The sequence below is a fragment of the Dunckerocampus dactyliophorus genome, chromosome 12 (assembly GCF_027744805.1).
Source record: "Dunckerocampus dactyliophorus isolate RoL2022-P2 chromosome 12, RoL_Ddac_1.1, whole genome shotgun sequence".
NCBI lineage: Eukaryota > Metazoa > Chordata > Actinopteri > Syngnathiformes > Syngnathidae > Dunckerocampus > Dunckerocampus dactyliophorus.
Window position 1 is genome coordinate 4,797,468 of NC_072830.1, and position 14,693 is coordinate 4,812,160.

A 14,693-nucleotide genomic window follows, 5' to 3' on the forward strand; every position below is an offset into this window, starting at 1 on the left:
TAATAAGACACAATAAGACTTGCGCTCGTGTGTGTTGCTGTAAATGTGTTCCGGTGCTTGGGCAGCTGAGTCAGGGGTGGACAGGAAGTGACGTCGGGGGTTCAGAATTGAGTTTTTGCTCGGCGTGGGTTACGCCCGCAACAGTAGCTCTTGTTTGGGATTATTGTGCCTGCTGTGAGATCATTCACACCCGCAAGAAAAGCCTGTTGTTCCATCGATCAAGTCTGGAGAAGCAGAGTTACGATGTCATCTATTGTACGGCGTTGGAACGACAAGCTACATTCACAGACAGTGCCCATATCAGGTGTTTATGAGCGAGGGCAAACAGGTAGCACCAAATAAATGAAATCATGCGCTGATTACAACAGAGCCTCCTTGGTGGTCATAATAAAACCATTCGTGGTAACCATGGTAACTGTGCTATTTGCTGCTGTAAAACCCAAGTGGCAAGTTTTGTTTTTCTGCCGATACAATAGGATAAATAAAGGAAGCATGGAGCTGTTGTGAGTGTGAGTGTTGTGAATGTGTTTTGATGGTGCCATGTGAGACCTGCTCGGCGCTGTGCTGCTGGACACAGTTGTAGATGTAGCTGAGGCCGGCTCTGGTCAGGACGTAGGACGCCTGCTCGTTGATCAGTGTGTCAAGGTGAGCCTCAATCTGCAGAACAAACGAGCTGGAGAGTGGTTGGAAAAACATGGCACCGATGTGAGTCGATGGTACTTGTGCCTAATGGAGCGTTCTCGGGGAGGTGCTAAAATTAGACAGGTAGACGGTCCACTGGAACATGACCAATAAGCTCTTCATAAAGAGGCTGAGATGTTTCATTGCTAGCTTCTTATCACGTGTAATACAATGTTGATGGACACCACAAGCAGAGCACGGGTGTACCTGAAACTCAAGCATCTCCAGCCTCTTGTCAGTGAACTCAAAGAGAGCCAGTGTGGTCTTCATGACGTACAGCGAGTTCACCATGTAGGTAGCCATGTCGGCGGTGCCCAGATTACTGGCCGACACGGTGCACAACTGCAGGAGGGGGTCCAGGATGCACGAGAGCACCTGAGAGCAACACATTGTCATGTGTCTTGTTCACAGGATGGCTGGGAGGGAGGAAAGAAGTGTTTACCTGGGCAAAGTCGGCCTGCCGTGCACCCAAGGGAACCACGGAGGAGTCATGAGAGGCCAGTATCTCCCTGAGGAGGGACAGCGTATGGGTGAGGGAAACTGTGGGTCCCAGGTCAGGAGGCGGGAGCTCCACCTGAGAAGAAAAATAGGATGCGGAGGTTGCAACTAGAAACAACCACTTTTTACCCTTGTGGACAAAACAATCAATATCCACATCTCCAGTACTGTACCAACTAATCCACATTATGGTTTATCATCATCATTATAAATTAAATAAGGCATTTGTTCTGAGTCAGTTGTGCTTTTAATGAAAAGAGTTCCATCTAATTCTCCCGAGGACACACATGCACAAATAAAAGAGCAGATCGGCCATCTTTTGTCCCCCTAATAGAGATAATTACGTGAAGGCTGTGTTCCCGGCATTAGCTGGAATTGACACCGAAACCCAAGAGGGCCTTCAATTGGATTAGCAGCAGGCTGCTGGGATCATTGGTGTAACGGCTATCGATCAAGACCTAGGTGGAGCGCTACTTGGAAGCAGAGCTTGTGCCGTGGTGTACTGGGATGCCAATTCGACAAAATGCTACAGAGTTTGGTGCTTTTTTTTTTTTTTAATTAGAAAGGAGGGTTAAATAATTTGATGGGGGCTTAAATAGACTTGTTGTAAGATCATGAAAGAAGTTTAATGATACAACATACTGAAGATCCAACGCTACTGTAGACTGAACGGTCAGGTGGCATATATCCGGCATATACGTCACGGAAATTCGTGTTTTATCGTGCAAAGCTTGACAAAGGTACATGTAGGCAAAAGTTAATCTTCCCATCCAAAAATTATTTTAAGAAGTTGAGCTCTCCTCAATGTCTCACCACTCCTGTCTCCGACATCTCCCCACACGCTCCTTGGAATGGACGTGTCAGCAAGTTGTCTAAGAACTACCATACGCTCTTTCTTCTTCATCTCCTGCACCAAATCATTTGGATGAGAAAATATTGACTCCCGTTGCACAAAATCCTTGAAATTGCCACAAACAAATCCTTGAAATTGCCACAAACGCGTTTAGGAGAACACACGAATGGTGTGTGGATCGATACTGAAATATCGATACCAGCTCTTCATGCGCTAAAGTAAATTCTCCCCAAAAAAATTGATACTTTAAATACTTCAGATATATGATTTTTGTCCTTTGTTTTTGTTGTATATTAACTTAGCTACTGTATATTGTAAATTGCCCCACTACATCAATATACTTCAGGGTTTAAAATAAAGCAATAAATTACTGTGATGTCTTGTACTCTTTATAAATACTGTACACGACTTTTTAAAATTTAGCAGACACATTAGGTACATTTGCACAAAGTATCGGATCGGTGTCGCCAACGCCAGCCTGAATTTTACAGAGTATCGGATCGCAAATTAAATCAGTGGTATCGCACATCACTAGAGCACTTCCGTAAACACACAAAAATGTGTGTGATGTCATGCTTTGGCGCATGCGCGTCACTTTCCGGACTATTTGCTTTCACATTAACAAATTGCATTTTTTGGTAATGTAAACGACCAAATGAAAAATTGGACTAACACAAAAAAATTGAATTGGGCATCGTACTCTGCAGTGTCAACGGAGCCTTAAAGTTATGTGAAGTGAGCGGACTGGCAATCGAAGCAGTGAGACTCCGGCAGGGTCTCAGTAATTTTGTCTAGTGGGAGCATACATGTTGTTGCTGCTTTTTACGGTGGCTAACTTCTTTTTACACTTGCATGGCAGTTAAGGATGCTGAAATATTATTTTCTATTATTTTCCTCGCTTTCTTGTTTGTACAGTTAAATGTTTTATGATGGTGACAGTTTGACCCTGGAACAGATCATTCCTATTTCCATTATTTCCAATGGGACCATTATTGGTATGTTCCACTGTAAAAAGTATAAATTGAGTGCATCTCTCTGCATCTTTTTCTTCTTCTACTACTCCACCTTGTCCATTAGTCTGCTTGCATGAAGGCTGAGGCTGTTGAAGAACATCTTTTTGCTGAGTATGTGCATCTCCTCCATGGTCATGAGCAAAGAAGCCACGCTGGTCCCCACGATGGAGCTGCACAAGCATATACTTTATGGAGACACTGCTCCAGGAAGAAGAAGAGGCAACAAAGAGTTGGACGAGATAAAAACCTGATGGTATGGTGGTAGAACCTCAGCAGGTTGGACAGCTTATACAGCAGCACCGCCCCCGGCTCGGCCACGATCACCTGCTCGATCCGCACCTGTTGGCGCAAATGGGGTCAGACCATGCCAGGATCCCGCCATCAGATGCTGTCTACTCACTTTCAGAGGCCTACACACTCCCTCTGTGACGTGTCCAACTACCTCCTGCATGTTCTCCTCCACACCTGCTGGGAGAGGACGTCACTGCATCGCTAATGAATCCATACGGAACATCATGTTCGCTTAAAGCTTATCATTGTTTTTTTTTGTTTTTTTAAAGCATACCCTGCAGGGAGACTTGCTTGAGCAGAGCTTCCAGATGTTCTTTCTCAGAGGCAGTGGCTTGGTGCAGCCAGGCCAACATGTCTCCCACGTATCTGCGAGAGCGACAAATTAACCCACCTTCCCCTGCGCAGGGCTAATTTTAACACGTTAGGAGCACTAATGCACCCAATCATAGGCCATCATGTTTCATTTCCTTCTCAAAGACAATCATACGGTAGCGGATGTTACACAACGCTTTAAAAGACAACAAGTTTGGAATAGAATCACTATATGTGCGTGTGTGTGTGCGTTTGTGTGTCGGGAGAGGATGCGGGAAGCTGAGAAACAACTCGGATGTTCCCAGAATCGCTGATGCCGTCGACTAACTGAAGGCCATTCAGTTCCACTTTAGATGTGACCGTGGTTCTGAGAAAAGTCCCCCATGTGGCTCGCAGGCAAACAAGGAAGGGGATTTATTGCATCAGGGCGAGTGAAAGCCATCAAATGTCAGCTCCACGTTATTTGCAGGGGATCGCGTCATCATGGGAGGCAGGGCACAATATTAGGCACACCTGCACAGTCTGATGAGCTGTGTCAAACATGGCCGCCTCTACAAAGATATTAATGCAGTAGGGATGCTATGATCAGGGTTTTATGCTGCTGATTCCGATACCGACGATCCATGAGTGAGATCGGCCGATACTGAAACCGATCACATGGATTAACTGTACATTTTGGCCAGGGATGCAGTTAGACAATTCCAAGTACTCCTGGCAAATAGGCAATTAAAAAAAAAAATTTTTTTTTTGCCTTTATTTTAGTGAATTATTTTTACTATTTAACACAAACCTGAATTTGATGCTTATTTTGCAGTAATATGAATACATGGGAAATAAATTGTTCTATAAATTATTTTTTAGTTCAAGATAAGAAAATGAACAGAATAAAATAATAGAACAGTGTACAATACTAAATATCATCACGTATTTGAAAGCGTCTTCTGAATGCCTTATATTTGTATTTTATTTCATTTAGCCATTTTCATGCTTGAAAAGGCAAATAATACATAACATTTGCCTAAAGATGCATTTTTTAAAATTATACTAGGATGTATTCAACCACAAAACAGCATGATTTATTAATAAATATTCGAAGTGGCAAGTGACGTTTTAACTTTTTTTTTTTTAAATATGATTTCTGTGCATCTGTGTGCAGCACAGTTGAAAAGCACAGTGACAATAAAGGCATTCTATGTATGCACACGTCAATTGTGTTGCAGTGAGAAAATCATGTGCTTTGATTACTGTAATTTTGAGCAGTCGTTCAAACTTGTGACTGACACCATCAGCCAGAATGATTGTTCATGTCCTTGCTCGGTACCTCAAAGGATCGTGTGAGTGCATCTCAATAGGGCGCGGGGTTCCGCCAGGCCCGCCGCGTGTCAGGGCGTCAATGAAGCCCCGCACTACTGCGTTCCTGCGCGCAGTCCCAAACTCATCCAAGGTGTACCTGCAGGAGAGGAGGTGTGAGAAGTGAGCAGTGATTTTTTTGGGAGGTCAGCTGCGACATAAATCACGCATTCGGGCGCAGCGTTTGCACAAGGAAAGAGCTGCGGCTTGTTGTGATTATTTGGTGATGGCGAGCGCTCTGTGAGACTAAACACAAGATAGTGCTGAATTGAGGTTCCAGGAAAGGCCAGTCTGCGCTCGGATGCCCTGAGCGTGACCTTGCACACGCAGTTGGGAGGGGGAGGCAGGTGCACTTCCATACAAAGAGGGAAGAATGGTCTTAAAAAAAACACACACACAAATAAGAGGAGCGTGTGAAATGTCACTGGTGTCTTGTACGGAGCCAGGAAACATCTAAATGAAAGAAATGAGCCTACTGACGGAATACTTCTCTGTCTATCAAGATAACATCTATACTTCTGTACCGCACTAGGGTCATTATGCCACCCCATATTCATTGTTTCACAAAAAAAAGGTACAAATATGTTCACTTTTCATGCACTAAGGCTGTAGTAAACACATTATTTCACTTTTAAACCGTTTAAAGACTCTTGCCGGTTTGGAGATGAGATCCTGCCCCAAGTGGAGGAGTCCAAGTTCGAGTGAGGGAAGGATGGAACAGGAGATGGACAAGCGGATTAGTGTGGCGTCTGCAGTGATGCGGCCTCTGCATCGGTCCATCGTGGTAAAGAGAGAGCTGAGACGAAAAGCAAAGCTCTCGATTTAGCTGCCAATGCATTCCTACCCTCACCTATGGTCATGAGCTTTGGGTAGTGACCGAAAGGACAGGATCACAGGTACAAGCAGCCCAAATGAGTTTCCGCCGTAGGGTTCTACCTTAGAAAAAGGTGAGAAGCACTTAGAATCTAGTCTTAGAATAGTCGACTATTCAATTCGTCAGAGTCTGATTCGACAAATATGCCATGTGACCAAGATTGTAGCATTCTGACTGCATGGGGGGTGCCCACGGCTGCTGCTGTGTACACATTTTTACAAGGAATGTATTTGCTTTTGTTAAAAATAGCCTGTTTTGGATGGATTATTGTGTCATAATCGCTACTAAAAAATCATCCAAAGTGTGGAAGTATTTAGAAAAGGTTCAAGGGGACCTATTATGCTTTTCCTCTTTTCTGACCTATATATGTTGTTACAATGTTGTATCCTCGTGTTAAACGCGTCAGATAATGACGTTGCCGCATTTGGAAGTGAGCCCTGAAAGCAGTTTTGAACGGCTCTGCACGCTGTGTTTTACAGAGTTTTTTTAAACACAGAGTTCCATTGACGTCACTGCAACCCGGACTTCCTTATATGGGCATGCCCAGAGCGTCCCCTCTGTTTCTGTTTTCTGTTCTTGTTTCTTTGAGATGGAATAAGTCGCCAATGAGATAGTTTTATTTGTCAGGATCACCATTACTTCTGCTCTTAAAAAAAAAAAAAAAAATTCAACTATGGACAAAATCTACTAGCCGGCTAGCAACTAGCTTCACCACACACTTGCTCACAATGCCTCAGGCCACTAGCGAAAGGTAACAATACATATTGGAGCGGCCACCACTGCTGCTGTGTTTTTGGTTTTTGAGTTTAGAAAAGTTAACGTTGGGTGTAGCGTTCCTTTCTATGTTGCTATGTGAAATCAATGCACCCAGGAAGGACGTTCAGCTAATGCTTCAAATGAGCAAAATACTGTAAGTATTACATGTTATCATGATTGAATGTACTTGTTACTACATGCTCACAGCATGGATATAAAACTATAAAACCTTGTTGGAGCTTTTTGGGCCTTTCTAGGCGGAATAGGTGTGTCCCATTACTTGCATTAATTACCTCCCTCTTTTTACCTGTTTTTATACCTTTAGAAAACACAGAAAAGAGATGTGTGTGTTCATCTCTCATATAAGGACTGTGGATGATGAGCAAAATTCCCAAAAAACTACACTTTTCTTTTAATTGATGATGAAAGTGGTCGCTTTGTTGACATGTTACGGTAGAGCGCAATAAAAGGGCATGTACATTTCAACAAGTCAGTAAATGTACCACAGAACCTGCAGAGGATACTTGTGTAATTTTGCAGCACAATTGGCACAGTCTATGCTCTGCTGTGGATCTACACTTCCCTCTAGTGATGCTTTTGAGGCAGTAGTAATGGGGATCTACAGTGTACTGCACAGTACTTGAGACATCTTTTGTATTACCTATGAAGATAAAGCGTAGGATAGATGATGCAGATTCACAGTGTGTGTGTTACTTGTAAAGGATGGGGCGATCCTGCAGGGCCTCCATGGCTTGAGTCAACACAGGGCTGATATCGCACGTCTCCTGGGTCAGAGCCCGGCACTCGTCTGAAGAGAGAGACAATTCCACTGTCACACTCCCCAGCCACATCATTAGGAACACTTGCATCCAATATAAGAGTAGTGTCAGAAAAAACGCAAGCATGCAGGCGGACGTACTCTGAGCCCAGCGGTACAGTTGCTCATACGCCGCCTCCTGCAAGACAGCCATCTGCTCCATGATCTCCAGCCTGCGACAAGAGCGCACGATTCAGAGTCATATGACCTGCAGCTTCACTATTCATGTGCAAGTGGACGTGCACACTACCCTGCAGTCTGCTGGTTGGTTCGCAGGAGTATCTTCACATCCTCATGGATGCGCTTCACTCGGCTGAGAGCTCTGAAGAAATCCTGCAAAAAAAAAGAAAAGGTGACTGCTCAGCTGGTGGCAAATTGGTGAAAAGTAGACAGGCGTATCTTTTTTTTTTTTTATCAAAGCGACAGCGATAACTTTTTGTTTCTCAAGACCGATATGATACCAATCGCAGAGCATTTGGGACAACTAGCACGCGAAATGTCTTCCTCGGAAAGTGAATGTTTCTTCTCAAGGGAGCTCAGGGAAAATTATGACAGCTCAGTTATCACAGCTATTTTTAATGTGATTGGATTTGTCAGTATGACATCATAATCATAATCATAAAAAAAAAGGTGATCAAGACCTCACAGAACATTGTTGGGGCAGCCCTCCCCTCACTCGCACACACTCATAGCACTTTATTTATTTATTTATTTATTTATTTGTATTATTTATTTTTATTAATGTCTCTTCCGTTTTTGTTGCTTAATTTATTGGTATATATGTTTATGTGTTTATGTTTCTTCTGTTCTTATTCTTTCTTGTGTTTTCTTTCTATTCGTGGGAGAATGAACAGAATAAGATTTTCATTGCATGGTATAACTGCTGTTTTACCATGCACATGACCATAAAACTCTCTTGAATCTTGAATAATTCCCTCATATCGGTCCAATAATTAGTGTACCATTAGTGAACAGCACTCACTGAGCCTCCTCTCATTGTTTAAGCTGCTGGAGGAAGTTGATTCTTACCTCAGTGATGGGTGCATCCCTGGATCCCCGCAGTGTGCTCATCTCCTCGTTGGACAGCTGGAATTTGGCAAGAAAGGCCTGAGCCACCTGAGCCCTCACCTCCAGGCGATGACTGAATGACAAGATACATTATTTTTACATTCTTTCATACTTCAGTCTCTATAAAGCTTTGGCGCTAGGTCAGGCCGCCTCATGTCTTCTGTCTGTCTCCTTATATGTACTTTTCTTCAAAACTGTTTTCCTCCTTATCTTCTTGCAAGCATTCAAAATTAACCAGCTTGTTTTTTCTAATTTAGGTTGCATTTTCCTTCAAATAAAAAAACCCGTCAGTCTGCAAAAGGGGTACAAAACTAAATGCTTTCATCAAAACAAATAGGCCAGTCCCTCCGTGTGGAGTAGTGGCATTCATCCAGCAGGGGGCAGTCTCACCCCAGCGAAGTGAAGGAGTGAAGGAGGCAAGTTGGTAGTGGTTGAGTTGGGGTCACTAAGGAGAGGCCACATGGAGAAATAACACCAAGAAATACATGACAGGAGCAGAGGCATCACTATCTGTGTCTCTGTGGGAGATAGTTGCCACGGCGACCGCCATAGTCAAACTTGGAACTCAGTCACGACAACACAAGTCCCTCTGTCCTCGTCAAAGCAGGCTGGATGGGTAAATCAGCAGTTTGTTGTGAGTTTGAGGTTTGTTTTTTTTTTTACCAGCGCCAAGCCAGATGAAACCAACAATCCTTAAATCTGCCACTTGACTTCGGATCTTCTCAGATTCACACACAAGATGCCAGCTCCCTCCAAGCCGCAACACAACTTAACTACCGCTTTGGAGGAAGAGTGGACATTCTTTACAAAGAGTGCCAGCAGGGGGCATATTCACTGATTTTTTTTTGTTACAAAGCCTGGTTTATTCTTCTGTGTTGCTGGCACGCTCCCTCTCTAAGCCCCCCCTTGCAGCTTGACATGAACCTCCAGAACCCTCTGAGCTGTGATTTGTCAACTTTTAGTGCATTATTTCCTGGGTGTATACAGCTCGTTCAGAGGGCGTACAGCGCAAACTTGGTAAACGCCCTCCCCAATTTGTGATCAACATTTGCAATAAAAGTGACTGCTGTAACACATCAATCAGTTCCAGTTCCAATTTCAGTCACTGTCTCTCTTTAATTGCCATTGTTCACTAGCGACAAAGAAAGCTAACAAGCTAACTAGATGAAGCAATGTCAGTAGAAATTGCATGAGAATAGCTGAAGCAGAACTGCAATGGAGAATGAATATCGACATATCCTAAGGATAGAACCAGCAATCATTAGGTTGAGAGATGACCACTCTATGACCTGAGCAATGCACCGTGCAATCAGAATGTTACATGTAATGTTAAATGTAACATGAATTTCAACCAATAGGGGGCGACATTGAAATGTTCCATTCTTTTCCCCCCCAAAAATGTCACAGACAATATTGAAATGTGGAATATGTGGAGTTTTGCCAAAATTTTGCCTTAGTTTTCATACACTGTCTTGGTTATCGTTCAATATTGTGTGTAACATACCATTGTATTTGGCACATTGGATCGTGTATTAATAAAGATGTGGACGGACTACTCCGAGCACTGCTTGTTTATTCAGCCATCTTGGTACATATGATTATTATGTTCTTATTATTTTTCTTGTGTTTTCTTTCTTTTCTTGGGAGAATGAACAGAATAAGAATTTCATTGCGTAGTATAACTGCCTGTTTTACCATGCATATGACAATAAAAACTCTTGAATCTCTTGAATCTTGAACACCAAATCTGGCAATACAGTAATCCCTCGTTTATGGTGATTTATTGGTTCCAGACTCGACTGTGATAAGTGAATTTCCACAAAGTAGGACTCTTTATTTATAAATGGAATATATTCATACTTAAGAGCATAGATAGCCGGTTTACGACTCGTTTTAGAGCCCACTAGAGATGAAATCGCACCTCTGTAGTCACCTTTACACTCCTACTACCCAACATAGTGGACATAATTAGAGAAAATAAGACCCCAAGTCTAAATAAGTCATAAATAAGACATAATAAAGTCACAGATGTTAGCACTGGGAGAGTTACTTGTTTTTTTTTACTTCTTGTTCTGTAAAGAACTTCCTTTGGTGGTTTTTGTTTCATCAATGTAACCTTACTGACACCTAGTGACCAGTGTAGAATACTACATTTCATCGCAACGTCTTTGGATGCATCTTCTGAATGCCTCATATCTGCATTTTACTTCATTTAGCCATTTTTATGGTTGAAAATGCATCATTTAGGCAAATATATGTAACATTTACTTAAATGCATATCTCTGACTAATAGGCTGTAATTAAACAAAAAAGAGGTATTGCATTAATTAATATGAAAAACTGTGACAGAGTGAAATCTGAAGCTTGATGTGGCGAGGGATTAGTTGACACAATACTTTGGTATCCTGTAAGGCACATTCATTTGTCAACCTGAAATGAGAATGTGACACAAACTAGCATCGACAATAAGTTCCATCCTCGCCAGGAAAGACAAAAAGAAGGAAGCTAATGTTGCAAAAGGGGTAAAGGTGTTAACAAAACAGGTCACAAACAATGGAAGACGCTAAAAGTTGTTGGTGTGGATCTCCTCCATTTTTGCCAACAAGTCTTTAATACTGTAAAAGGTAAAAGTGAGGTTAAATGTTCATTTATCCATTCCATTCATCATCTATAATTGTTTTCTGCATGCAAACCTATAATTTATGCTCAAATAGAATGTGTTTTGTGTTCATATTTTTGGGTGTCTGGAACGGATTAATGGGAAAAATGTATTCGGTTTCCCTACGTTGCGGTTTTCGGCGTACCCTTCATAAAATAAAAAATAAAAACCTCAACCTCAACACTGTCTATGGGCTCAGAGATTTCAGATCATTTACCAAAAGACATTGGGGAAAAAGTGTACTTATCTAACAGTTGCAGTGCAAGATGCAAGTGTTCATTAATCAAACCTAATGGCATAACCATAGCCATGTCCTGACACGACATGAACAAATACATTTAAAAAAAATAAACAAACACATTGATGAAATGCAAATATATGCATGGAGCTTTAATCAGATCTAATTGGATCATCCATTCTTTTTTGGGAAATCGTTGTGCACGTACAGGTGTCAAGGACGAAACGCTCTCAAAACAAATTACTTTGCCAAAACTGGTGGTGACAAAGTAAGAAAATGTGGAATTGCTCCTACGTTTGCAGCTGAAGCAGCTTCCACTCTTCAGTGACAAAAACGACAAGATGTTGGCGTACGTCTGTGAGATTTTGTCCATTTGGGAGGTTAGAGGTCACATGCTGGATAACAGGTTACAAAATTACTCAAAGGCAGGAGTGTCCAAAGTGCAGCCCAAGAGCCATATTTTGCTGAACTGAAATGTAGAAGGAAAGTTAAAATATCAGAGGATTGAACCAGCAACCATCAGCTTGGGAGGTGACCACTCTACAACCTGAGTCATGCGGCCTTGTACAAAATAAGATGAATGTTACATGTACAGTCGATTATCGCTCCCACACTTTCTTTTTTTCTTTTGCGTTTTTTTCAAAAATGTATTTATTAATAAATGATCACTGTTTCATGGGTGACTGTGGCATATTATTAGTCAAAAAATACTCAAAGACAAATGAAAGACAAAGGTATCTGTAGTATTCTGGCCACTAGGCATCAGTAATGTTCCATTATTGAGACATGACATTGGATTACGTCACACTGCATGGAGTCAGCCATGGCATGTCCGACATTATAGAGTGAAAGAAGTTCTCCTCCCATTCCGTGTGGAAGTGGTACGTTTTTGGCTTCTTTGACCTTCTTCCCTACTCTGTTTTAAATTCTTTCTTAAGTTTAGAATACAGTAAATAAATTGGAGGCTAGATATTTAGCTCGGTAGTGTGCTAATGTTTAAAGCAGGGGTCGCCAACCTGTCGATCGTGAGCTAGTAGTCGATCTTTGGGAGTTTGCCGGTCGATCGCGAGAACATATGAAAAAACTGTATTATCACAGGTGCCCTCACCTCTTGGAGAGCGACCAACAGGCATGCATTTTGACCAATGAAAAAGCCCGTACGGCTCGCTGCTATCCAGACAGCAACCTGCAAGCCCAGCAAGGAGCCCAGTCCCCAAAACCCGGTCAGAGGTACAGCAGTACACCGGCTCTCCTCGTACACTGACTCGCCACCCCATACTAGCAAAAATGCGATGCGCCTGCACACGCAACAGTAATTATTGCATGTTAATATGGTCCAAAATCTGCCTTTGCTACCTCAAAGTTAAGGCACAAATATAACTCCAGAGACGTGCGCCTCCAAAGAAATCTTTGAGCCACAATGACGCTGCTCGTTAAGGGCTGACTGACTGTTGTAGTGTTTTGACCAGGCCCTCTCTCCTCAACCTGCATCGCTCGCCAACTACACTGAGCCAACAAGCCAAATAAGAGTTTGCTCAAGAAGGTTTGCTGGTGGGCGAGCGATGCAGGTTGAGGGGAGAGGCCTCGCAGGTTCATGGCCGAGACCAGGCACCTTGGTCTCAAAAAGGTTGGTGACCACTAGTTTAAAGCCATGGCCGTCTCTTGTGCCCCAGGCCAGTTAAGAGACATAGTCTCTTCAATGTGCCCTGGGTCTTCCGCGAGGCCTCCTCCCGGTCGCACATGAATACTTCCCCAGAGCGGTGTCCGGAAGGCATGCTGACCAGATGCTCGCCACCTCATCTGGCTCCGCTCAATGTGGAGGAGCAGTGCTTCTAATCAGAGTTTCTCTTGGATGACAGTGCTTCTCACAAGAGATGCACGATATCTTTTTCCAAACAGATACCCCTAACTTTCTGCTTCTGAAGACCGATATGATACCAACAACCAATAACTTTTTTAGATCTACTTTTTTAAAGGTTTGTGCACACCTGGAGGTGAGAAGGACTGGACCAAATTAGGATTTGACCAACTGTACCTGTTGATTTATCCTAATCAAATATCATGACATTACTACTACCACATCACTACTATCAGGAGAAGCAGAGTATAGAGCGGAGGGAGCCACCTGCTGTGGCCCAGCAAGGTGAACTATATTCAGACACATGCTCCAAGCAACCGGTGTGACCCCACGAAGGTCTGTGGCTAACCTTCTGCACTTTTCAAATGCTGCAATAGAACATGCCCCATGTATGGTAACGATGTGGCGTTTCAGATGGCTGATAATTTTTTTTTGTGTGCTTGATGGGGTTTTTTCCCGTCATTTGGTACAACTAGCACGCGAAATGTCTCTGCAACAGTGAACTTACGACAGGCCGTTAACATCACAAGCAGGAGAAAAAAGGAGCGCTCAATTTGCTCACCCGCACAGTACTGATAATCTCACCTCATTGGAGCAGTTTTTAAAAATGAATAATCGGTTATAAGAGCTCTGCAATTGGCTGGTGACCAATCCAGGGTCTACCCCGCCTCTCGCCCCAAGTCAGCTGGGATAGGCTCCAGCATACCCACGACCCTAGTGAGGATAAGAGGCATAGAAGATGGATGGATGGTTATCTGAGCTATTTTTAATGTTATCAGACTTACTATTACTATTGTCATAATTCCCTCATACCGGCCCGATAATTATCATGCACCGCTACTTCTCACCTTATCTATCTAATGAATCTCAGTATTCCAACAATAACATTCGATATTACACTCATTTGCTTTGTCTCCTATAAGACAAAGCTAAGATGTGGATGTTTTCTTCTAGATAGTTTAGCACATATGGACTTACATTGGATTAATTTTAGCATCTTTAATGTACAAACAGTTTCTGTAAAAAGGGATCATGGCCAAGTCTTGGGTGATTAACAAATTGATAAAAAAGTGGTGTGTAGAGAGGCTTTTGTCCACAAAGTATGAGTCTTAACATGATAATTAACAAATACCAAAGAGAAACAACAAGGTGCCACAGCATTGAAAAGTATGCTGAGAGCCACCGTGAATGAGCTCACTTCTCTTCCAGAATATTTAACGAGCACACGTAAGGTCACCCCGGGATGACGTTACACAATGCTGTCCACTGAACAACGGGGACGGTTATTGCGGTCGCTCGTCTCCGGTTTCCGCCCCACAAAAGGCCGATTGATTTTTATCTCTCCAGGCGTGACGACGGTGGAGGCCGTACAATACAATCCTATTAAATGCCTGTGTCAGAGTGAAACACTGATGTTAGCGGTGA

At 42.8% G+C, this 14,693-nt stretch overlaps 1 protein-coding gene across 2 annotated transcripts in view; it reads right to left on the reverse strand.

The window, feature by feature from the left end:
* Nucleotides 1-14,693, reverse strand: part of cog6 (component of oligomeric golgi complex 6) — a 38,803-nt gene that overhangs the window by 13,225 nt on the left and 10,885 nt on the right. The window contains exons 5-16 of one of the 2 annotated variants that reach the window (XR_008573152.1): nt 8,475-8,586; nt 7,696-7,778; nt 7,548-7,618; nt 7,343-7,436; nt 4,970-5,098; nt 3,611-3,702; nt 3,446-3,510; nt 3,293-3,384; nt 3,098-3,215; nt 1,124-1,255; nt 889-1,056; nt 550-673 (exon numbers count right to left, since the gene is read on the reverse strand). Coding sequence is in view for 1 of the 2 variants with exons in the window: in XM_054794239.1 (XP_054650214.1) it covers nt 550-657; nt 889-1,056; nt 1,124-1,255; nt 3,098-3,215; nt 3,293-3,384; nt 3,446-3,510; nt 3,611-3,702; nt 4,970-5,098; nt 7,343-7,436; nt 7,548-7,618; nt 7,696-7,778; nt 8,475-8,586 (1,264 nt within the window). In the remaining variant the exon portion in view is untranslated. The remainder of the gene's footprint in view (nt 1-549; nt 674-888; nt 1,057-1,123; nt 1,256-3,097; nt 3,216-3,292; nt 3,385-3,445; nt 3,511-3,610; nt 3,703-4,969; nt 5,099-7,342; nt 7,437-7,547; nt 7,619-7,695; nt 7,779-8,474; nt 8,587-14,693) is intronic. The other variant, XM_054794239.1, reaches the window with a different exon arrangement.